General features: G+C 42.4%; 1 protein-coding gene across 3 annotated transcripts in view; it reads right to left on the minus strand.

The window, feature by feature from the left end:
* LOC126270374 (protein argonaute-2) overlaps nucleotides 1–27,115 on the minus strand; it is a 233,614-nt gene that overhangs the window by 11,978 nt on the left and 194,521 nt on the right. For all 3 annotated transcript variants that reach the window (XM_049974065.1, XM_049974066.1, XM_049974067.1), the window contains 2 exons: nucleotides 25,025–25,154; nucleotides 16,897–17,096 (listed from right to left, as the gene is read on the minus strand). In XM_049974065.1, the coding sequence (XP_049830022.1) occupies nucleotides 16,897–17,096; nucleotides 25,025–25,154 (330 nt within the window). The remainder of the gene's footprint in view (nucleotides 1–16,896; nucleotides 17,097–25,024; nucleotides 25,155–27,115) is intronic.

Raw genomic sequence — 27,115 nt, forward strand, 5'->3', positions numbered from 1 at the left:
TGAATTTCTGCTGCTCCCTATTATTGAGCCTAGGTAATTTGCTTTTCCAGTCTCCCCCCCCCCCCCCTCTCTTACTGATGTCTCTCTTCTCTATCCCCACAAGGACTCCCATTGTCATATCAGAACCAGGAGGGGGGTATCCTCTTTATAGGTGAAGGGAAGCTGACCAGCCTAGTGGGGTAAGCCCCAAGAGCAAATCCTGGTCCTTCAGGTTGGGGTTGGGTCAACAACTCCACCTTGTAAAATCGAATCTTTGTGGACACCACTCATCAGCCTCTGGAGTACACAGATTACAAGACAATGGCAGAGCAAAGAAAGAAGAAAATGGGTATCATGATACCCACCAGGAATGTGAGGACACTTAACGGATCTGGCAATTTGCGAGAAATCAGAGGGGAAATGGGTAAGTACAGAGTGAAAATTCAGTACCTACACAACAAGAAATAAGATGGAAACATTTTTTTCCAGGGAACACATACTGATACACAGTTGAAGGGGTACAGGTCATTATGGTACTGGTTTTCTTATAAATAGCTCAACAAAGGTAAAATAACACAATGGAAAGTCCAGGATGGAATAATGAGATTATGAAAAGGATAGATTGCCACTCACAATATAATGGAGATGTTGAGTAGCAGAAAGGCATAACAAAAAGACTGCTAAACAAGGTCTTGGGGTACAAAGAAGGAGCCTCCTAGAAGATTGTGAGTCTAAAGACTGAAGACAGACACAATCGGGCATACCCTGGAAATGGTGAAAGATTTCACCAGCTAATACTTCTAACACCAGATCAAGTTAAAGTCCAAAACCAAATTAACATCAAGATGCAATGGCCTTTATCAAGACCACCCCTTGTGATGATCTCGATAAATATTGAGGGATTCTCTAGTCATAAGAGTGTTTTATTAGCAGACATGTGCTATAAGCATAAATGCGATGTATTGTTGGTGCAGGAAACACACCGGGGAGCCACCAGCCACAGACCTAAAATAGCAGGAATGGATTTGGCCATTGAAAGACCTCACGACAAGTATGGGAGTGCGATTTTCATCAGACCCGGGCTCAACGTAACATCAGCCGCAATGACAGAAGTAAATAACATCGAACTACTTACTATTCACACCCAGAAGTTCTCTGTGACGTCTGTATACAAACCACCAGGTGTGGATTTTGTTTTCCATGAACCAAACAATTTTACATATAGCCATATTAATTTTGTCATGGGTGATTTCAATTGCCATGGTGAAGCATGGGGATATAATGAGAATGGTGTACAGCTTGAATCCTGGGCTGACACTAATGACCTACAGCTAATTCATGACCCAAAACAGCCAGCATCGTTCAACAGCAGAAGATGGAGAAGGGGATATAATCCTGACAATCTCTTTGTGAGTAGGAAGTTGGCAGCACAGCACATGAAGCTTGTTGAAGAACCTATCGCAAGTACACAACACAGACCCGTCATTTGTGTTGTGAATGCCATGGTTAAACCATAGGAGGAGCCTTTCCTAAGACAGTTTAATTTCAAAAAGGCAAACTGGCAGAAATTTAAAGAGCAACTGGACGAAGATATTGAGAAAATCCCTCCTCGACCAGATCTTGTGAAAGAGATCTCCAGGAAAAACATCCCAAGGGGTTGCCGTACACAGTACATCCAGGGTCTGACCAGCAGCAGCAGCAGCAAGGTCTTACTTGACAGGTACCAAAAGCTGTTCACTCAGCACCCCTTCAGCGAAGATACAATGGAGACTGGGGAGGAACTAATGCAGGCTACTGCTGAGGATAAGAGATCACGGTGGTGCAACAAGAATCTTGACACGAAACAAAACAGCAAACGTCCTTGGAAATAACTGAAAAACTTAAGTGGGGACCCAACTGACCACCAGCAGAAGAAAAACACCCCGTTTTTCTTCTGCTGGTGGTCAGTTGGGTCCCCACTTAAGTTTTTCAGTTATTTCCAAGGACGTCTGCTGTTTTGTTTCGTGTCAAGATTCTAGTTGCAAATCAGATTGCTAGCCAAATTCTGAAGAATGGGAAAACCAAAGGGAAAAGAGAAAGGGAAAGAGGTATACCCCAAGAACAGTGCCGATGGTACTGTTACCGACGACTGTGCCGCTAAAGCGGAGTTATTGAACGCAGTTTTCCGAAATTCCTTCACCAGGGAAGATGAATGGAATATCCCAGAATTTGAAACACAAACAGCTGCTAGCACGAGTTTCTTAGAAGTAGATACCTTAGGGGTTGCGAAGCAACTCAAATCGCTTGATACGGGTAAGTCTTCGGGTCCAGATTGTATACTGATTAGGTTCCTTTCAGATTATGCTGATACAATAGCTCCCTACTTAGCACTCATATACAACGGCTCGCTCACCGATAGATCTGTACCTACAGATTGGAAAATTGCGCAGGTCGCACCAGTGTTTAAAAAGAGTAGTAGGAGTAATCCATCTATCTACAGACCTATATCATTGACGTCGGTTTGCAGTAGGGTTTTGGAGTATATACTGTATTCAAACATTATGAATCACCTCGAAGGAAACGATCTATTGATACGTAATCAGCATGGATTCAGAAAACATCGCTCATGTGCAACGCGGCTAGCTCTTTATTCGCATGAAGTAATGGCCGCCATCGACAGGGGATCTCAACTTGATTCCGTATTTCTAGATTTCCGGAAAGCTTTTGACACCGTTTCTCGCAAGCGACTTCTAATCAAGCTGCGGGCCTATCGTCTCAGTTGTGCGACTGGATTCGTGATTTCCTGTCAGGAAGATCGCAGTTCGTAGCAATAGATGGCAAATCATCGAGGAAAACTAAAGTGATATCAGGTGTTCCCCAGGGAAGCGTCCTGGGACCTCTGCTGTTCCTGATCTATATAAATGACCTGGGTGACAATCTGAGCAGTTCTCTTAGGTTGTTCGCAGATGATGCTGTTATTTACCGTCTAGTAAGGTCATCCGAAAACCAGTATCAGTTGCAAAGAAATTTAGAAAAGATTGCTGTATGGTGTGGCAGGTGGCAGGTGGCAGTTGACGCTAAATAACGAAAAGTGTGAGGTGATCCACATGAGTTCCAAAAGAAATCCGCTGGAATTCGATTACTCGATAAATAGTACAATTCTCAGGGCTGTCAATTCAACTAAGTACCTGGGTGTTAAAATTACGAACAACTTCAGTTGGAAAGACCACATAGATAATATTGTGGGGAAGGCAAGCCAAAGGTTGCGATTCATTGGCAGGACACTTAGAAGATGCAACAAGTCCACTAAAGAGACAGCTTACACTACACTCGTTCGTCCTCTGTTAGAATATTGCTGCGCAGTGTGGGATCCTCACCAGGTGGGACTGACGGAGGACATCGAGAGGGTGCAAAAAATGGCAGCTCGTTTGGTATTATCACGTAATAGGGGAGAGAGTGTGGGAGATATGATACACGAATTGGGATGGAAATCATTACAGCAAAGACGAAATTTCAGCCACCAACTTTCTCTTCCGAATGCGAAAATATTTTGTTGAGCCCAACCTACATAGGTAGGAATGATCATCAAAATAAAATACGAGAAATCAGAGCTCGAACAGATTGTGGTTCGATGAACCCTCTGCCAAGGACTTAAATGTGAATTGCAGAGTAGTTATGAAGATGTAGAAGAACAAAAAGATTACGGACTCATCAACAGTTCATTTACAGCAACTGAACTGGAAGATGCCATTCAGAGTATGAAACTGAATAAGGCCGCTGGAACTGATGACCTTAGAATGGAGCAGATAAAACAGTTTGGGCCCAAAGCTCGAAACTGGTTACTACAAATGATGAACACCTGTATTAAAGAGCTGAATATTCCAAAACTATGGCGGCAGGCGAGAGTGGTGGTTTTACTAAAACCTGGCAAGGAGATAAAGGACCCCAAAGGTTACACAGCGTGTATACGTGGACAAGGAAAAACAATTCCCGTATTTTCCCCGGATTTCCCGGTTAAAAATACACTTTCTCCCGGGTGACAGTATATTTTCTCTTATCAATCATTCAATGGTTATGGTTTTATACACAATTCCCCGGCACTTTAGAAAACGAAACTCAGGGAAAAAGACACGTTTTGGAAATATCTTTGATGTGCAGCAAAATGTACGCTGCGTATTACGAAAGTATACATTGGAATTCCACCAAACACCGCATGTTACTTTCCGAATCATTGAAATCGAGATTTCGATGCACTTTTGTAAGCCGTTCGTAGCTCATGTCACGTGATCTAGCCGGCTGATGACACCGGATATTCAGAGCATAGGACATGAGAGGTAGTCAGCCAACAGCAACATCACAGTTAAGTAGCACGAACACACAAACAGGGAAAGTTAATAGTTTAAATCAATATACATAATGTTGCTACAAGAAAAGAAAAGCTTTCACCTATAATACTGTTCCCCAGCTGCAAGAGAAGCTAAGCTTTAGGATATACTGTTGATCTTTTTTGCGCGTGTTACACTTTTAAAATATATCTCACTAATGTGCCAGTAAAATTTTTAATAACAACATAAATGTCTGATCTTCAGGGTTATAAATTCTTCTAATTGGCTCGTCATCAAAGAGTTGATTTTTAATTGAGAGTGACATAGTTCAACTTACGTGAAAGAATATTTACTTTGAAGGTAACGCTTTTCAAACAACTATTCACAATATTTTCCCGCGACCTATTAGAAATAGGTTCGTTTCAGCAGTTACCAGAGAGCGCAGATAACAGACGACACCGCGCTTGGGTAGCTATCATGACGTAGGAAGCCCGTATGTACGTACGTATAAAACATTGAAAGATCATGCATTATATCATAAAAGAAACAAGAGATCAGAGGATACTGCAAGAGCATCGGAATTTCATGAACCGTATTAAAATGTGCACCTTTAAAGTGCACAGTCGTATGTCTAGATTCCCAGTGAAGTGGACCTCGACCTGATATTAAGCGTTTCAGTGTGGTTTTCGGGATGTAAATTTTCTTGGAGCATCAGTACTGCATTACATCATGTTTGGTTCTTTATTATGGCATAATGCCAGACGTGCTAGAAAACGTGCACTTGAAATGCAGCGAACAGTTGAAACTAACCAGTACTGTGGAATTAAACATTACGTTTCAAATACATTGACTGCCTCTGCGGAAAAGGTTTACAAAAGTCAAGTATTTTTAGCAAACAGACAAAAATAACTTCTTGCTCCTCAAGGCGATTAATGTTTGACTCTCAAAGTAATGACATATTTTAGCATTCCGTAATTGTGTGGATGTGTTTTAATTCACTTGATAGCTCCCGGCCACAGATATCAGTTTTGTTTTCATTTGACGTGAGGGTAAACCAAGGGAAAACAGCAAAATCACTAAATGTAAACACGGTTTATGTGGAGGCTACTCACTATAACTCAGACTGCTCTGTGCATCAGCTCCGGAACTATGACATTTGCGAACCGGGTCAATACTAAAAAAATCGGATTTTCAAAATAGACCCTATGTTCATCTTGTAGCGCACATCTTTCTGAAAAGTCTGAAAACATAAAACATATGTATTCGAGGAAATTTAAGACATATTATTTGGACTTAAGTATGCCAAAGTGCAGTGCCACGCCTCTTTATAAAGCATTTTTCTACCGCACGTACAAACTACACTCCTGGAAATGGAAAAAAGAACACATTGACACCGGTGTGTCAGACCCACCATACTTGCTCCGGACACTGCGAGAGGGCTGTACAAGCAATGATCACACGCACGGCACCGCGGACACACCAGGAACCGCGGTGTTGGCCGTCGAATGGCGCTAGCTGCGCAGCATTTGTGCACCGCCGCCGTCAGTGTCAGCCAGTTTGCCGTGGCATACGAAGCTCCATCGCAGTCTTTAACAATGGTAGCATGCCGCGACAGCGTGGACGTGAATCGTATGTGCAGTTGACGAACTTTGAGCGAGGGCGTATAGTGGGCATGCGGGAGGCCGGGTGGACGTACCGCCGAATTGCTCAACACGTGGGGCGTGAGGTCTCCACAGTACATCGACGTTGTCGCCAGTGGTCGGCGGAAGGTGCACGTGCCCGTCGACCTGGGACCGGACCGCAGCGACGTACGGATGCACGCCAAGACCGTAGGATCCTACGCAGTGCCGTAGGGGACCGCACCGCCACTTCCCAGCAAATTAGGGACACTGTTGCTCCTGGGGTATCGGCGAGGACCATTCGCAACCGTCTCCATGAAGCTGGGCTACGGTCCCGCACACCGTTAGGCCGTCTTCCGCTCACGCCCCAACATCGTGCAGCCCGCCTCCAGTGGTGTCGCGACAGGCGTGAATGGAGGGACGAATGGAGACGTGTCGTATTCAGCGATGAGAGTCGCTTCTGTCTTGGTGCCAATGATGGTCGTATGCGTGTTTGGCGCCGTGCAGGTGAGCGCCACAATCAGGACTGCATACGACCGAGGCACACAGGGCCAACACCCGGCATCATGGTGTGGGGACCGATCTCCTACACTGGCCGTACACCTCTGGTGATCGTCGAGGGGACACTGAATAGTGCACGGTACATCCAAACCGTCATCGAACCCATCGTTCTACCATTCCTAGACCGGCAAGGGAACTTGCTGTTCCAACAGGACAAGGCACGTCCGCATGTATCCCGTGCCACCCAACGTGCTCTAGAAGGTGTAAGTCACCTACCCTGGCCAGCAAGATCTCCGGATCTGTCCCCCATTGAGCATGTTTGGGACTGGATGAAGCGTCGTCTCACGCGGTCTGCACGTCCAGCACGAACGCTGGTCCAACTGAGGCGCCAGGTGGAAATGGCATGGCAAGCCGTTCCACAGGACTACATCCAGCATCTCTACGATCGTCTCCATGGGAGAATAGCAGCCTGCATTGCTGCGAAAGGTGGATATACACTGTACTAGTGCCGACATTGTGCATGCTCTGTTGCCTGTGTCTATGTGCCTGTGGTTCTGTCAGTGTGATCATGTGATGTATCTGACCCCAGGAATGTGTCAATAAAGTTTCCCCTTCCTGGGACAATGAATTCACAGTGTTCTTATTTCAATTTCCAGGAGTGTATATTCAAGAGAGTGGAAATTGATATGTCCTGTGGTGCCTCTCCTGCTCCCAGTCGGCCGGTTTGACAGCCTGCCCCTCTTATAAAAAATCTCGCAATTAATAGCGGATGGGATTATTTGTAATCGAGAGAACAAGAACTCTTCAGAAAATCTGAACACTCTATTCCCTATTAGTTAATAGCTTACTGTTTTGTGTGACATAAAATGAAATATAGGAGAAATAAAATTAAATACAGGATACATAAAACCAATACTGACAAGGGATAAGCAAGAAATTACACATTTCTTCAAACCTTAACTCCTAGCATTTTTTTCTCTCTAATCTTGTTTCAGCTTTACATGGTGTGCTTTCCTTTCTGTGCAAAAATCTATTATCTCATCAAAGTTCGTTAAACGTTTTGCTACATGAAAAATCGAAATGTCGTTTTCTAATACTGAAAAAGCTGTTAATACAAATAATACCCAAGACTGGTGTGGCTTCTCGATCTGATTACGACTATTTTGTCACTGTCTGCTACATAAAAGAAAGTGGGCCTTTCTAATATGGTAGCAATTTTGTAACACACCAAATAAACGAGACTGTTTTGGCACAAATGGCCATTTTTATAACACGACAGAATATAATCCATGAAGTACCAATATCAAATGCCTATTAGGCCTACTACAAGCAAAGAGATTTATGTTAGGAAATAGCTTCACATTTCATTTATACGCACCAGCTTCTCAAGCATGAGATCGAAAAGCAGTATTATGAATTTTTTATGTAAATTTGGAATCGTCTTGTTCATCTATAATTTGTGTGATGTCCCCGGTCCTCCTCCTTCCTCGTTCTAACAATCTTGTCATCAGCAATTCTGTAGCTATTGCTGCCATGGTCAAAATTTGTTCACTGATTAACTTCACTAACCCTGTCAGAATCGCAGGTTTAGCTATCCCGTGATTATTTTTCGGTTAGGCGTTATTACCTGTTCGAGCAACACATTTTCCACGTTACTTCCAGAATAGAACTTAGCCGGCTGCTAGCCAGATACTGTACTACTGGTTCTTACTAGTGTAGTTATCTGGCCAAAAATTTTCTGTCAAAGTTTCATTTTCTTGGATACACCGAGAAGATAATACATAATATTTCTCACCTGTTATTCTTGTTAGTCGTTTATTTCCATTCTGGTATATGGATTCCGCTAGTAATTATAACAATGCTGATCATTCGCAAACCCGAACAACCACATAATCAGACAGCGATTGGCACTCATCCGTTCGGCTTTACTCCCTCAGTTCGCATAGCCGCGTCCCCTTTTGTCTGCAGAAAGTTTATTTCTAGATGTGACGAGGATTCTCCCGACAGACACAACACGTACACTATGCGTGCATTCAAAAGTCAACTTATGATTCATTCAGAAGTCAACTAAAGATGTGTTCAAAAACGAACAGGGAAGCGTTTCAAAATCACATGAATAATCAATAGACATTCATGCCCTGGATGCTAGGCGCTTTGTGAAACAAGTTTTTTTTCGTCAAGAATATGAATTTGGCGCCCCCCCTTTCCTGGTAGCATCTAGTTGCTTGCTGCGACTGTTTGCACAGCCAACAGCCACATTCCTGTAACCAGTGGCGGGAGAATCTACTACTCAAACGTGTCTCAACTGCGCATACGCACGAGCCCACTCGTAACTGCTAAAACAAATCAAATGTAAACAGTTGCAACTTCATGCTCATTGGAGGCAATTTGTTGTTATGAAGCACTGCATAGTTTTTCTAAAGCCTTTGACACATTTTCTATTGGCAGACGCTTGCATGAGCACTGTTTGTCGTTGTTGTACATGGTGCATTTCCTTTGCAATTTAAGGTATTTTCGTCTTTTTCTTTCGTTTATGTTTAACTGTTGAAGTATTATTCTGCAGTAACGGGATACAGAAATATCCTTTGTTAGAGTATCAGTTCTTACCAGTCAAAATTACAAAAATGTAACTGAAAACTAAAACAATGAAAAATACCCGGAATTCTAAAAATATCCTGGGTTTTTCCCAGTTTTCTCCCAGATGAAAAAATTCCCGGGTTTTTCCCGGATCTCCCGGGTCGTATACACCCTGTTACAGATCAGTGTCACTTCTATGCCATCTCTATAATATACTGGAGCGGATGATTCTCAACCACGTGGCAGAAACTATAGATGGAAAGCTCATAAAGGAACAAGCCAGTTTCAGACCAGGAAGATCTTGTTGTGGGCAAATACTTAATCTGACGCAACATATAAGAGATGGCTTTGAAAAAAAAATTAATAACTGTAGCAGCTTTCATAGATCTTACTGCTGCATACGACACGGTAAACCACAGAAAGCTATTGCGAAAAATAATATCAACTCACAGGGGACTGTAGGTTGACAATGGTTATTGCTAGTCTTCTGCAGAATCGAAGATTTTATGTCTCCCTAAATGGTAAGAACAGTAGATGGCGACTGCAGAAGAATGGCTTACCACAAGGAAATGTACTTTCTCCCATCCTTTATAATGTGTACACTAATGACCAACCTATATCTCAAGATGCAAGACTGTTTGTATATGCTGAATGACATGGCTGTGGTGGTCCAGGGGTCCAATTTTGATGCAACATCTGGAAATCTCTCTAGAGCGCTTGAAAAACTGGCTCAATACTACGACGCCAATCACCTCAAGCCAAACCCTGACAAAAGCCAAGTATGTGCTTTCCATCTGCGCAATAGAGATGCTGGAGTTGAGCTCGATGTTACATGGCAAGGTAAGAAGCTAAAGCACTGTCCGACACCTAAATACCTTGGGGTTGTACTTGACAGAACGCTTTCCTTCAAGCAGCATTGCCAAAACACCAAGGCTAAAGTCTGCTCCAGAAATAACATCATCTGCAGGCTGACAAACTATGAATGGGGAGCTCAACCATCAGTACTGAGAACATCAGCACTTGCTCTGTGTATTTCTGCAGCAGACTATGCAGCACCAGTATGGGAAGCATCTGCACATGCTAAACAGGTTGATGTAAGTGTAAATGAAACAATGCAAAATGTTACAGGCTGTCTCAGACCCACACCAACGGGTAATTTGTACCTACTTGCTGGAATTGCCCCATCCAAGATCAGAAGTCAGGTGGCAGCAGATGCTGAGAGAACAAAGAAAGAAACAGATTCTAGACACCCATTGAATGGGCAGTCACTCAGGCTCGGAGGCTTAAGTCTAGAAATAGACTTACTGCAAGAACCAAGATTCTTGACGGTTCACAGGAAGGTAATAGAGTCCGTAAAAGGGAGAATGAACAAACCACACTGCAGATAATACCAAAAGAGCAAATGGCACCTGGAAACAAACTTCCTTACACAGTGTGGAGAACACTAAATAGGCTGAGGGCTGGTGTACCAAGATGCAAAACTAATCTGTGCAAATGGGGACTGTTGACTAACGATGATGAAATTCTTTGCGGATGCAGAGAGGTACAAGAGGAGGCATATCTGCTCATGTGCCGACTACTGCCGGAGCCCTGCAGTTTTAGTGACCTGCTACAAGCCAACGACGAAGCCGTAGCGGTGGCTAATTATTGGGAAAATAAAATTTGATCTGGACACGGAAAAGTAAAGTAAAGTAACAAGGTCTTGCTCTGAAATGGACCCCCCCCCCCCCCCCCCCCACACACACAGATCACTGTTTCTGGCTGTCAACACCAGACTTGGTGGCCAGAGACAGTGTCCGAATGTGTGTGTGTGTGTGTGTGTGTGTGTGTGTGTGTGTGTGTGTGTGTTTCGAGAAACAGCCTTTAGGCCGAAAACTTTACTTGTTTAGTACTCTTTCTTCTGTGCCTGCCTGTGCCTCAACATCTCCCCTATATGATGAATAGCAATCTATCCTTCTTACCATATTCTCAATGAAGGCAAATTAATAAGTTTCATAGCACTTAATGACAGGCTTGTTTCCTGTGAATTGGGGCAAAATTTTTCTATGTTACGATGATGTGTGCCTATGCCCCTACATAAGAATAAAATGAAGAGTAAAAGGATGCATTTTACTCCAAACTGGAGAACGAAATCCCCATGATGCAACAATGATTCTTGGGGATCTGAATGCAAAATTGGGGAAAGAAGAAGTGTATAGAAATATAATGGAAAAAGGAAGCCTGCAGTAATGATTATGGACTAAGGCTGATAGACTTTGCTTATGGTAAGGAAATGATAAAAAGCACATGGCATCCTAGGAAAGATATTAAGATGTGCACAGGTGCATCAGACCAATGGCACACACCAGACATTATGGAAGTCAGCAGCTGTAGAGGGGCAGATGAGGACACACATCATTATTTCGTGTAAATCAAGCAGCTTAGGAAAAGACAGATTGCTATATGCCGTAAAGAAGACACGTGAAGTTGCAGACAGGCAAAATCAAAAGATACTACATATAGCGTTCGGCCACAGCCTTAATCAGTAAAACACACACACACACACACACACACACACACACACACACACACACACACACACAACCATTCACAATCAAGCATAACTCATGCACACACAACCGCCAACCCCAGCACCTCGAGCTGGAATGCAACATCATGTGGGATGCAAGCAGCAATCTGGATGGGGTGGGAAAGGGGAAGGGGAAAGGGAAGGTATAGTAGTGTACTGGTGAGGAGAAAGACTAACACTGTCTGGTGTAGTGTGCAGGGACTGAACAGTCAACATGTGCAGAATCAGGAGGTTGTGGGGCAGAGAAGTGGTGAAAAAAGGAGCAAACAAGGTAAGGAGTGGGGAAAGTTGGGTGATGTGTTGGGGGAAAAAAAAAAAACAGGGCGGAGACGGACTGGGGATGAGATGAGAGGACAGAGGGGGTGGAAACTGTTGGGTACAGGGTGTGGGACAGTATGTTACCACAGGCTGAGGCTGGGATAATTATGGGAGCGGAGAATATGTTGTAAGGATAACTCCAATATGTGCAGTTCAGAGAAGCTGGTGGTGGAATGAAAGATCAAGATGGTTTGGGTGGTAAAGCAGCCACTGAGAGTAAGGGTTTTATGTTCAGCTGCATGCTGTGCCACAGGGTGGTCTACTTTGGTCTTGGCCACAGTTTGGAAGTCATACCACTACAGAAAGCTGTGCAATGATTGCAGCATAGCTGGTAGATGACATGGCTGCTTTCACAGGTGGCCTGGCCTCTGGTGAGGTAGGATAAAAACCAGATTGGAATAGGAAGTGCTGGGTGGGTGAATTGGGCCTGTTTTGTACCTGGGATATGATCTTTGTGGAAAGGGGTTGGGATTAGGAGCAGCACATAGATAGACTAGGATGTTGTGGATATTGGGTGGGCAATGGAACACACCGGAGAGTGAAGTGTCTTGGATACGATGCCACTCATTTCTGGACATGATGATAGCTAATCGAAGCTCTGGTGAAGGATGTAGTTCAGTTGTTCCAGTCCAGGGAGGTACTGGGTGATGAAGAGGACAATCCTTCGTGGCTGGTTCTTGGGGGTGGAGGGAGGATTGTTGGTGTGATGGAATATGGCACAAGAAATCTTTTGGTAAACGAGGTCTAGGGGATAGTGCCTGTCTGTGAAGGGCTTGATGAGACCGTCAGCTTACTGAGAAAGGGAGTTTTCGCCAATGCAGATATGACATCCTCAGATAGCCAGGCTATATGGGAGGGACTTTTTGGTGAGAAAGGGATGACAGCTGTCAAAACGCAGGTACTACTGGTGGTTAGTGAGTTTACTGTGAACAGAGGTGTGGATGGAGCTATCAGAGAGGAGGTGGTGAACATCTAGGAAGGTGGCATGCAGGATTGAGGAGGACCATGTGAAGCGGATGGGAGAGATGATGTTGAGGTTTCGAAGGAACAAAGATTGGATGTCTTGGCCGTGAGTACAGATCAAGAAGATATCATCAATGAATCTAAACCAGACTAGGGGTTCGGCGTTTAGGGGGGCTAGGACGGCCGCCTCTAGCTGGACCATAAACAGGTTGGCATAGTAGGGTACCGTGCGGGTGCCCATAGCTGTGCTGCGGATTTGTTATATACCCTCCCTTCAAATGAGAAGTAGTTGTGGATTACGATGAAGTTAGTAAGGTGTTTGAGGAAGGGGGTAGTGGGTTTGGAGCCCGAAGAACCTTGGGAAAGGTAGTGTTAAATAGTCTTAAGACCATGGGCATGAGGGATGTTAATGTAGAGGAAGGTGGCGTCAACAGTGACGAGTAGTAAGAATCCAGGACGTAAAAGAGTGGGGATGCTAGAGAGTTGGTGAAGGAAGTGGTTGGTGTCTATGACATCAGAGGTTAGACTATGGACAATTGGTTGGAGGTGCTGGTCAATGAGGGCCGAAATTCTTTCAGTGGAAGTACAACAGTCAGCCACAATTGGGTGTCCGGGATTGTTGGGTTTGTGAATTCTGGGCAGCATGTAGAAGGTGGGTGTGCAAAGTGTCATAGGGATGAGGAGGGAAGTGGATTCAGGGTAGACATTCTGGAAACAGCTTAATGCTTCAAGCAGAGATTTGAGTTTGTGCTGTACTTCCAAGATGGGATCACTCTGACAGAGTTTATATAAGGAGGAGTCAGATAATCGTCTGCTGGTAGGATGATTAGCTCAGGATTTGTTTTGAGGTTGTGTATGGCTGTTCTTTCTACTGAAATGTTGGTGTCCTGAGGAAGAGGCATGGGAAAGAATGGGGAGGCTAAGTTGGAGGTAAGGAATTCCTGGAAAGTGGCCAGTGGGTGGTTAAGTGGGAGGGAGGGAGGATCACGGTTGGATGATGGTATGAACTGGAAGAGGCAGGGTTCAGTGTTGGAATTAGGGTGATTTTGGTTGGAGGAATTGGCGGCAAAGAAGTGCTTCCATTGCATGGATCGGGAGGAGGACAGTAGGCCTTTGACAAGTCTAGCTTGGTTAAATTATGGTGTAGGGCTAAAGGTGAAGCCTTTGGATAGGACTGAAGCTTTTGAGGACTTGGACAAAGCAGGTGTTGATGGTTGTTTGAGGAGCCAGATACACGAAAAAATGCATAAAGATGTGTAAAAATATGCACAGATATGTAAAAATATGCACAAACATGTAAAAATAAGCAAAAACATGTGAAACATCTGGGGCGTTTGATGCTGCGCCAACAAATCACACTATCACTAAGTCTGTGTTGCGTGCGAATGACCACTGACACAGGGTAGCATGGAAATTAGGTCAAGTTAGTGTATGTTGGATCGAGACAGAAGATAAGTATGGTAAGAAACAAAAAGAGTGAGGGGAACATGAAACACTATACATAAAGTCTCCAAATTAAAGAAAAGCAAGAAGAATACAAGAGTAAATTAGAAGAAACCATCTAGACAAGAAAGAGTACATAGAACAAAGGGAAGTGGAACAGCCATCAGTGTAGCTACAGAAGAAGTACTGGAGAGACCAGAATACCAAAGAACAGTGATACGGCTTGACAAGTATAGCTTATTGGTAATCCAAGAGATACATGAAGTGAGATAAAGAATGCTGCAATGGAAAACAAGATTAGTGGCCGAAGACTATATAGAGAAGAGGAAATGAGCAAATAATTTGTGTATAGTGAAGAAAAGGCTTTATGGAAGGAGGAAGATACAGAAGTTGGATGGAATGAGGCATAATAATGATATACAATAGTTCTATGAAAGATCTAGAAAAATGAAAAGTTGATTCCAACAAAGAGCAGTCTTCTGTAAGGTCAAATATGGAAATACAACTGGAGATATAAGTAAAGCTTTGGGAAGATGACAGGAGTATTTTTTGAGTTAACTGATAGGGGGAGGAGAGGAAACAGAGAGGAAAACTTCAATGAGGAACAGGAGGAACTGAACCTGAAATTGGAATTAAGATCAGAAGCAGAGGAGCAGGAAGTCAAACTGCCAGGCTCAGGAGAGGTGAAGAAAGCAATTAAAAGCTTAAAGAACAATAAAGCAGCAAGGGAAGACTGCACAGAGGCCAAATTGCTAACATTTGGGAGAAAGAAGGTGGAGATGGTTATTAATGAATTAATAAAGGAAATACAGATAATTGAGAAATGCCTAAGGAATACAGCATGAGAATAATCTGCTCATTACATAAGAAATGGCGAAATGGTAGAGTCCAGTAATTACACACGATTACTCTCTTAGACACAATATGTACAGTGTTTATTAAGATTTTAGATCCTAGGCTAGAATACCAACCACCTTCCCTACCCTCTGGCTCCTACCCTTGTAACCGCCCCCGGTGTAAAACCTGTCCCATGCACCCTCCCGCCACCACCTACTCCAGTCCTGTAACCCGGAAGGTGTACATGATCAAAGGCAGAGCTACGTGTGAAAGCACCCACGTGATTTACCAACTGACCTGCCTACACTGTGAAGCTTTCTATGTGGGAATGACCAGCAACAAACTGTCCATTCGCATGAATGGACACAGGCAGACAGTGTTTGTTGGTAAGGAGGATCACCCTGTGGCTAAACATGCCTTGGTGCACGGACAGCACATATTGGCACAGTGTTATACCGTCCGGGTTATCTGGATACTTCCCACCAACACCAACCTATCCGAACTCCGGAGACGGGAACTTGCCCTTCAATATATCCCCTCTTCTCGTTATCCACCAGGCCTCAATCTCCGCTAATTTCAAGTTGCCGCCACTCATATCTCACCTGTCATTTAACATCATCTTTACCTCCACACTTCCGCCTCAACTGACATCTCTGCCCAAACTCTTTGCCTTTAAATATGTCTGCTTGTGTCTGTGTATGTGCGGATGGATGTGTGTGTGTGTGTGTGCGCGCGCGTGCGAGTGTATACCTGTTCTTTTTCCCCCCTAAGGTAAGTCTTTCCGGTCCCAGGATTGCAATGACTCCTTACCCTCTCCCTTAAAATCCACACCCTTTGGTCTTTCCCTCTCCTTCCCTCTTTCCTGATGAAGCAACCGTTGGTTGCGAAAGCTTGAATTTTGTGTGTATGTTTGTGTTTGTTTGTGCGTGTGTCTATCAACACGCCAGCACTTTCGTTTGATAAGTTACATCATCTTTGTTTTTAGATATATTTTTCCCACGTGGAATGTTTCCCTCTATTATAAACACTACTTTTATCATCACAGTATAATCATTTTTTTTTTCCTTTCTGGTGTGTCAAGCAATTAAGCGCGGTCTCTGACAGCATGTTCATGTATCAAACTTTTATAAAATGTGAAAAGGGCATGGAAATGGTGCTAGTCTTGTGAAACATAATTATATTAGTCTAGTTTACCACAAAAATTCTTCCTTACTTTATCTATATTTAATCGAGAAGGGTGGGAGGAACCTTAAAGTAACATGACAGTACCTATTTATAAAACTCACTTAACTGCTTAGTAACAAGAAATTCATGAATGGAAACAAAAATAAATAAAGACAACCACTTGCCCATAATAGAGAGTGGTGTGGTACATACACACACAAATCAGCTACAGGTGAACAGTTGCTGTCCTCATCTCTGTTTACCATTTTTACTTACTACTCATTAACAAAATATTAAGTTGAGCTAGTGATCACATGCAGGAGAATGATGCGTGAACATATATTTCCTTTAATATTCTCTAATATTTTTATGATGTTAGCACATTACACAAATACAACTGTCATGGAACTGAAGAGAACTGAATGTGAAATGAATACATTTTTATATTTTTAAACTGTTTATACACATTCAGTTGAGACCAAATAAATAATAGCATAGAGATGCTGTGACACAATGGTATATAACTGCTGCTGCATACATTAGTCTTGTGAGTTTGCAACAGCAAAAATACATCATTTCAACTGCTAACATGCAGTTACACACATCCTTTCGTACACCGTACCTGTCATGTTCCTTCTCCACTAGATGGTAGCGAGCACGGAAGGCAACAAGATGGGCGTAGTACGCAGGAGCAGGTATAGAGACAGAACGAGTGCAGCGTACGTAAGTGTGGCACAACTGATAGGTCAAGCACTGCAATTCATCTGAATCGAAATGATTGTCATCCCAAAGAACATGATAATGACTTGGACGACTTGTGCCCTGTAAAAAAAAATTACTATTGTCAAATGCTTAATAATAATAATAATAATAATAATAATAATAATAATAAAGCTTCCAATGACTGTTCCTCACCATAAGAATGTTTAGGTCAATAAAATCACTTACATGTTATAATAATAATAATAATAATAATAATAATAATAATAATAATAATATGTAATTGTTTCTAAGACTCAAAGGCCTTCAGCATTGTTCTTATGACTCTTGTCACTGTAACAAAAATCTAGGGTTACACCATAGAGAATACTATTTCCTGCTATGCACATCTGAATAGTGAACAATTGCATTAAGATGCTGAAACACAGTAATGAATCAAAAGATATTTATTATTTTATTTGACTGTGTATGGTACACTTCATGCTTTGAGAGATTATCTGCTACAATTAAATCTAGTAAGACACCCAGAAGACATGGTCGGATGTCAATGTAACTTCATACATGTACCACACCACTGGCACATATGAAAACTATTAGAGCCAAAATGCTCTGTGACAGGTAGAATGGTCACCAGAGTGCATTAGTGTTGTTAGTGTTCTGTTGCCACCAAGCCTTTTAAGGTATATAAGAGGCGTGATCATCATCAGATGTTGACTGATCACCACGAAGGTCATGGAGATGCCACGTCCTCTTGTGAGGAGGAGATTAGTGTTTAATGTCCTGTCAATTAACGAGGCTATTAGAGATAGTTCAGAAGCTCAGATTAGGGAAGGGTGGGGAAGGAAATTAGCCATGCCTTTGAAAGAAACCATTCCAGCATTTGCCTGAAGAAATTTAGGGAAATCACGGAAAACCTAAATCAGGATGGTTGAAAGTGGGTTTGAATCATCCTCCACTGTGCCACCTCACCCAGTCGTACTTGTTCAGGACATGACTTATCAGCACCTGACAAGTTTGGAGTTAACCATAACTGTGAGTTAAGGCCTGAAGATAGTGCACTGAAGCACCGAAACTAATAGCTATAAAATAAATATCACCATAAGGAAGCCTGTAGGCATTCCATTTATTACATAATTTTGAAAGGACTACAATTGGTTGGCTGGACCAGTCATGCAACACCCAGATTTGTGAGACATGCAGACACGACAAAAGCCCCATGTTCGACTACATGCGAATGTGAGGGAAGGCATACTCTTCATCAGGGTTCTGGTGAACAACATCTGGTCACCACAAGGGATGATCTCTGTATTATGAACAAAGCACATCATAACCCCTTCACATCTGCACCTACCACCCAAGAACAAGTAATGGACACACTGCAACATTCTGTGTCATCCCACATCACTGGTCAGAGGCTAGCAGCAACCACACTAGGGGATTACCATTAACACCACGACACAAACATCTGCGCTTGGAACGGTAATGTGACTGGGAAGCGTGGTCTGCTGATGAATGGCACCCCACTATGTTCAATTGTTAATTGCAGTCATGCACTAATTATCTGCATTTCTGCACTACCCCTGATGTTCATCACCAGCAACAACCTGGGAACAGATCTCTTTCTTCCAGGGTTTTAGAGAGGCACAGTCTTTTTCCTCTTGGAGTCATTGTGTGGGATGCCATTGGGTACGACTTCATGCCACAGATAGCAGTAATTGAGAGATTTCTGAAGGCACAACAGTACATCACAAACACCTTGCATACATATGAGTTACCTCTCGAGCAACAGTAGTGGTGCCATTTTTCAACAGGACAACGCTTGTCTAATATAGCAAGTGTCTCTATGAACTGCATGTCTAACAATGTACTCTCATGGCAAGCAAGACCCCCAGAACTGTCCCCAATACCTTGTGTGTGCAACCAACTCCAATGTCAACTCCATCCCAGTGTCAGTACCCAGGAATATCGAGGACCAATTACAACGGTTGTGGGCCAGCTTGGCTCAGGGGAGGATACAATAATTGTACGACACCCGTCTCAGTCAAATTAGTGGATGCCAGACAGGGTGCAATGGCATACTGGTATGTGGGTTACACTTCCAAGTTCTTTGTAAATATGACTTTTTTTGTGGTCAGAGAAGCACTATATCAACTCATCACATTTCATTTCGTTTCCTCCTCCCTTTCTGGGTGCTTCATTTTTCTGTCAGGCAGTGTGCTTCTATGAAGTTTGGAAAGTCAGGGAGAGGTACTGGCAAGAGTAAAGCTGTGCTGCTGAGTCATGAGTCATGCCAGGCTAGCTCAGTTAGTAAGAGTGTTGTTAGCAAAAGGCAAGGCTCCAGGTTCGAGTACCTGCCCAGTGCACTGTACAGGCCTGCCAGGAAGTTTTAAGACAGTGAAATTGTAAAAAAGTACTATAAACATCATTCCAATAAGTTGCAGCGTCATCTTCGTTAAACTGAACAACTTACATACTACTGCAAACTGATGGAGATAAAACCTAAATGGTGATTTATATCTTTTTTTGAATTCTCCAAGAACCCGAGCAGAATAATGCGTTCATAATTTTTTAAGCAATACATAAAGACATGCGCCCGCCAAGAATACACAAAACCTCTGATTATGGAGACCAAGAAAGAAATTTTATTTCATCTTCAAGCTCATCAAACCAACCTTACTTAGACGATGGGTATGGTAAACTAGTCTATGGGCACCCAACAAATTCATTATCAGTGCTTATACACCTACAATTCAATATATCTATGTTTAGAATTTTTAAAACAAAGTTACCATCACCAAGCTAGTCAATTGTCCTATAGAAACCTGCAGGTATTGTATCTTTCAGCCACACACAGACATTATGCTCCAGTAAGTCTTCCTCTGTCATCCATTACATAGTCTTTCAGTCTTCACATATCCCTTAAAATACAACCAACAACTTACCTAGTCCATTTAGCATCTATTTGCCTGCGTACATGCTGCACCCACTTCCATCACAGTATAATTACATCTTCCGCCCTTTAACTGTTTTTATCTTTTCTGATCTCTCCTAGTGACATTTGTGTGTATCCTTTTATACACACAATCGTACAAAATTTATATAACAGCTAGTGGGTCTCACCAGTGCTAATGTGTGCAACGAACTCATAATAATAAGAGAGAGAGAGAGAGAGAGAGAGAGAGAGAGAGAGAGAGAGAGAGAGAGAGAGAATACCTAAAGAAAAGAAGAGGTTGCCTTTAAAAAGTACGCACCAATATCATAATTCTTTTTCAACACTGGCACTTTAGCTTCATAAATTCATGCATCATGAAGACTTTAAAACATTCATTATTTATGTGATCTGAGGCTTTTCTGGCGAATGTGCTGCTTCCATGATTCTGGAGTGTAATGCCATATCCAACTGTCGGAAGTTCACAATAAATAAGACGACAACTGTTTTGCCATAGTCAGGTGATGCTGATGTAATACAGTTTCTGTTGCGGGCTTACTGTGTTTACACCCACGAATCCAGGACGCAGGCCTCGCTGACCCCATGCTGTACTTGATGGTGGAAGTGTGTGAGGCTGCGGCAGTGGAGGGGAGGGTCGCAGTTGCCTTCTTGCCTGCTGTCCCTATCGCATCGTGTGTCCAGGTACCACTTTTTGCTTTGTTGGCGCTTAGTATAGGCTCTTATGCATTGCTCTCAATTATCTGTCACATGAACTTCAATTGCTTCTTTGGAAATGCAATACCAAAATTCATTGGTGGTAGCCAGGACTTTCCTTTCCTAATAATTCACTTTATGTCCATTTTCAAAGCAGTAATCTGCTATTGCAGACTTGTGGGGCTGCAGTGACTTATGTTCTATACATTGATCTTCAACTGTGTGGATCATTTGTCCAATTTAAGTTTTTCTCCAGTCACACGGAACTTGGAACATCCTTGCTTTTTTTAGGACCAAGTTGTCTTTCTGTGTGCCTAATAAAGCTCTTGCTTTGGCTAGTGGTTGGAAAACTGGCATTGTGTGGTGTTTTCACAGTTGGCTGCCAATTTTTGATAATACATTGCCAACAAATGGTACAAAAATAGTCTTATCTTCTTCTTTAGTGTCATTCTTGGGGGTGCTTGTGTTGCAGAACCATCCCCATACGTCAGCTGCTGTATCCATTCTTGTGGAAGACATATTCCAGGTGCTACAGCTCTGTTGTCAGAATTTGCTCATCTGAGATGGAGTGTATCCTGAGTACTAGAGTGCTGAGCATGCTTTTTTCTGTGAGGGACGGCGACAGCAGGAGGCATGGAGATATAAATCTGTATACGTTGGCTTCTGGTATTCACTGTGGGCAAGCAAACGGTCAGGCCTAGGAAGCCGAGAAAAGGAAGTTGCCCTTCTTTTTCTATTTCCATGGTAGACCAGATGTTTTTATGGATTGAATTCAGCTGTCCTAAGTACTTTTGCACTTTTTCGGGTCCATGTGGTCAAATGGCAAAAATGTTTTCCAGTGCTCTATGCTATAAGTATTCCATGAACAGGTTTGCTACATATGACGAGAGTCGACTGACTGTGGCTATGGTATCAGTCTGCTCATAGCACTGTAAACTGAAAACACAAGAAGTAAATGTCAAAACATGACAACAAGGTTGTGTTAGCTCAGGACTGAACTTCTCACTAATTAATTATATGGAGTCTTCAATTGGGACTTAAGTACCAAGCGAGATGACTTCAAAGCCGACCACATTCAGCCTCGGCTCTTTCGGCCGGCGGATGAAATCACCTAAGTTTTTTATGTGATGTGCACAATTGCTGAAGTCAGAACCCTACAATAAGCCAAATACTTTGCCAGGAAATAAGTTGGTGCCCCAGTGTTGCTCACTATTGGTCGCACACCGTCGTCCTGTGTCTCTAGCAGGCCATACAATCTGAATGGTACACCAGTGCACTGGCTTTAACGGGTGGCGGTGCTTTTCTACACTTCCTTGCTTCCATCTGCTGCTACTTTCAAGTATGTCAGACCATTCAGAAGCTCTAGCATTTTCCGCTCTTAGTCCTTGTGTTGGAGGAAAACTGTAGCACTGCCTTATCAGCTGCAAGAACAATGATAAGACTGCTTTCCGACCACCTGCTGGCAATATATCATCAAAACTTGGCACAATACTTTGAAAACACCATGTAATGGTAGTTTTCTGCCTGCCAGCCAAGACAAGAGCATTGTTAGGGAGAGTGAAAGATGATATGAGCCTCAAAATAGCACAGGTGCACAAGTTCCCTGTCAATGCAGGAAAAAGTATATTGGACAAATGATCTACACAACTGAAGATTGACGAATAGAATATGAGCGCCACGCTCACTCACTGCAGCCCAATAAGTCTGCAATAACAGGACACTGCATTGAAACTGGACATAAAACGAATGACCAGCAAACAAAAATCATAGCTTTCATCGATAAATTTTGGGACTGCTTTTTCAAAGAAGCATTTGAAATTTGTGTGACAGATAACTAAATCAACATACACACTGACTTCCGACTGAGCAAGGCATCACAACCGATACTAAGCTCCATCCAAGTGAAAGGTGACACATAGATGCAAAAAGTGACAGGGGCAGTAGAGAGAAGGCATCTGAGACTCTCCACTCCACCCTCATAACCTCATGCGTTTCCACTACTGAACATAGCGGAGGGCCAGCGAGGCCTGAGCACTGGACCAGCAGGTGTAAATACCAGGAGCCTGCAGCAGACACTTCATTTCATGATGGCAGAATGGTGATCTGGTCTTTCAACAATAAGATCTGGCAGTCCATCTGAGAACCATGAAAGCATTAATTATTTAATTTGTTGGAAACATTAAATGGGACAGAAACATATTTATTCTAGTTTCCTTCCTCCAGTTTTAGGAGTTTATCCAGAAGTGAAGTTAGTTACTGTTTCACTAAACATATTCAATGGCAAATAAAATATACATGTGTCAGAGCAATGACGTAACAATCATATGACGGCCGGACAAGTCGTCGTCAGCAGCACTGCAGCAGTGGCTGAAATTGTTGCCTCTTATTCTTTCTCTGACCGACTGTGAGTTTTTGTGCGTGATAAAGTTACTCAATGCACTAGACATAGCGCTCATCAAAATTCATCATCAACTGTGTCAGAAATACAGGCTAAAAGTCACGCACAGGCAGACCTCAGTGTCCATAATGAAGAGGGCCAAAGATCACCATCCTGCACCATGACCTCATGGAATTCGTGTGGCACTGAATTATGGAGAAATGCTGCTCCACAATATGGATCTCAGAAGCCATTTTCTGCAGATGTTAAATCCTTGTTGCATAGAATTGTCACTAAGCATCTGCTATTTCAGGTGTGTGCTGACACCCAAACGCAAAACAAATTGCTTAAGAGTTGCATTGACATTTCTGTAACATTACCATGACGACTGCAACGAATTCTTTGACAAGAAGACCATGGGCAATGGGACATAGATTGCTCACTTTACCCCAAAAACCAAGCCTCATTCTATGAAGTGGCACCACAGAGGATCTCCAGTCAGGATGAAGTTCAAACAGCCTGTGTCAGAACACACAAACATACTGTGTCAGAGCAGCAAGTGATGTACACATAGTCCTGGGACAGGTAGGACATTCTGCTCTCTGGCTTCCTGTCTGCAGGTGAAACAGTGAACACTAAACATTTCTCTGAAACACTGCAGAAATTGTGACAGGCCATCCAAAATATGTTCGGCACACAAATATTGTTCTGGACTATTTAAGGTGGGAGCTGCTTGCTCATCCACTATAAAATCTTGAACTTATTCCCAGCTCTTTCCATTTTTTCCCCTGCTTTTCTAGAAACTTTTACCCTCCAGTCAGAATTTTATCAAATGATAAAGAGCTGAAGAAGACTGGCAAATGCTGGTACCATTGCCGGACACACGAATACAAAAGCTGATCCCATGATACGACAAGTTTCTTAATTCTGGTTGTGATTTACTCAAAAAATAGCTTAAAGATTGCTGTATCTGTATGAATCTCATTAATACTGCCAACATGTATGTACTTAATTTGTGTATCTGTCCCACTTGCAAATAATCATTGCAAAAATTACTATCCCCAAGCTCCCATTTGCTCTCTTGATTTCTCTTATCTTTCCTTTGTGTTCCTTACACGAGACACATATTGGTGGCAAGAGAATTGTTCAACACAGTAAGTAGTAAGTGGCAGTTCTTTAAACTTTCTTAACAATGTTTCATGAAAAGAACATTGCCTTCCCTACAGGAAATTCCATTTGAGTTCACAGAATATTTCCGTAATAATTGCGTGTTGATCAACCCCACCAGTGACAAACCTAGCAGTGCGCATCTGAATTGTTTTGATGTTTTCTTTACTCCAATCTGTTTGGGATCCCACTCGAGCAGTATTCAAGATACCTCCCCATACACTACAGTGTCACCAGTAAATGGTCCCAGATTGTGGACCGTCCCAACTGTCGCACTGTTTATGTACACAGAGATGAATGGCAGTCCATTGCACCTCTTTGGGGCTCTCTTGACGATACCCTTCTCTCAGATGAACACTTGTCATCCAGGACAACATGTTGGGTTTGATTACTTAAGAAGTTATTGAGCTACTCGTATAGTTGGGAACATATTATGTATGCTCGGACCTTCGTTAACAGTCTGCAGTAGGGGACTGTGTCAAACACTTTCCAAAAATCTAGGAATATGGAATCTGCCTGTTGTCCTTCATCCTCTTGTGAGAAAAGGGCTAGCTGAGTTTTGCATGAGTGGTGCTTTTTAAATCTGTCCTGATTTTGGACAGAAGCTCTTCTCTTTCACACACACACACACACACACACACACACACACACACAAACACACACACACACACTACTGGGAAAGGTCAAGATAAATTTGACTGCCTATAACACAAAAGATTTATATATACATTCATTGACATAAAATATTACGTGTTACAACAAATATTGATAAACAAAATTAAATGAAAACAGAAAACCTAATCCAAGTAAGAACATGAAACTAAAACAAAACTATTAACTTACCTGAATACCTTGATGACTACACAGATAGAAGTCAAATTCAGTAGGATGTGTAATACCAACATCTACTGTAGTTCCAGCAGGTATGTTCCCCGATTTTCCTGATTGTTCCTTCTTATCTGCACAAAACAACCTGCAAGTGTTTTCAATGATTTCATAAAATTTTGTGAAAACATGCTGAAAATTTAGGTTAAATGAGGTCTGAGTGTTTAGAAGAACATTAATATAGCAGCAATGTGCAAAACGGAAAAGGTCAAAATCAATAATAAATATTGTGACTAAACTGCAAGTAAGCTTAAGTTGCTATTCCACAAGCAATTAAGGTGGTACCACTTATATATCATCAAATTTGCATGTGGAAACTTCAAAATTCATCACATTATTTTTCACCATCTACATCTACATAGATACTCTGCAAGCCACCATACAGTGCCTGGTGGAAGGTACACTATGCCACTACTAGTTATCTCCTTTCCTGTTCCGTTCACATGTAGTGCAAGAGGAAAACTACTGTCTATGTGCCTCCCGTATGAGCCCTAATTTCTTGAACCTTATCTTTGTGGTCTTTATGCACAATGTATGTGGACAGTAGTAGAATTATTCAGCTGTCAGCTACAACTGTTGGTTCTATCAATTTTCTCAATAGTATTTCTCAAAAAGAATGTCACCTTCCATCCAGGGACCCTCATTTGAGTTCCCAAAGCATCTCTGCAACACTTAAGGTGTTGTTTGTACCTACTGGTAACGAATGTAGCAGCCCACCTCTGAATTGCTCTTATGGTTTCCTCCAATTTGACCTGGTAAGGATCCCAAACACTCAAACAGTAGTCAAGAATAGGCTGCACCAGCACCCTATATGAGGTCTCCTTCACAGGTGAATCACTCTGTCCCAAAATCCTACCAACAAACTGAAGTCAACCATTCACCTTCCATTACACAGTTCTCACATGCTCGTTCCATGTCGTATCATTTTGCAGCATTACGCCCAGATATTTAAATGACTTGGCTGTGTCAAGCTCGACACTAGTAATACTGTAACTGAACATTTCAGGTTTGTTCTTCCTACCCATCTGCATAACTTAGATTTTTCCACATTTAGACAGACTCTTAATTTCGTAACCATAGCTGCTATAATGACATCATGATTGCTAATCACCGCTTCTATGGTGATATTGTCGATAAGGTCCGGCCTGTTTGTAGCAACAAGATCTAAGATATTTCCATTGTGTGTGGGCTGCCAACCTAGCAGCTCGATAGTTTCCAGATAATGTGTGTTTTGCATGACTGTCTGTGTGTGCTTTCCATGTTGGACCAATAGAAATCCCCATCTATACTCTGTAGGTTAAAGTTACCTCCAACAAGTATTGCACGATTTGGGTACTTCCGCACTACTGACCATAGACATTCTTTGAATGAGTCTAGTATTGTCACAACAGAGTCGGGTGGCTGGTAAAAACATCTAACAATAAACCTGGTTTCACATGCACCTGTTACACGCAACCAGATAACTTCACTGTTTCACTCTACTCCAACCTCAATAATAGAGTTGTCAACTGCAATGAACACTTACTCTTATGGCCTCTATTTCCAAGATATGTTGCAAACTCACTAAATGTGAGAGCTTTTCACTTGAGATTTCAGCCAGCTCTTGGTCCCAAGAATAATTTGAGCATGAGTATTTTCCTGGAGGGCAGCAAATTCAGGAACTTCATTACAAATACTTCGACAGTTTACTGACAAAATTCTGACAGTCGAAGTGTCTTTACTCTAACGCTGTTTGACTTCCCTTGATGCATATCGACTGGCAAGTGTTCATCAGAGCACCTCAAACTACCTTCTAACCTAGAAAACCTCCACAAGTACTTTGCTACCGAAGTAGTTGCCTCCTTTGTGTAGTGCACCTGTGACCTATCGAGGGGAGTCCTAGCCATGCCACTGAAAGTTAAAATCATTTTAAGTTTGTGATACCACTAACATAAAAAAGAATGAGATAAGAAAGAGATTTAAGTTAAACCAATCTGTTTTGCACATTTATATACACAATAGACTATACTTTCAAAAAAGCTTCCGCCACTGTCTTACTGTTACCTGTAT

The sequence above is a fragment of the Schistocerca gregaria genome, chromosome 1 (genome assembly GCF_023897955.1).
Source record: "Schistocerca gregaria isolate iqSchGreg1 chromosome 1, iqSchGreg1.2, whole genome shotgun sequence".
Classification (NCBI taxonomy): Eukaryota; Metazoa; Arthropoda; class Insecta; order Orthoptera; family Acrididae; genus Schistocerca; species Schistocerca gregaria.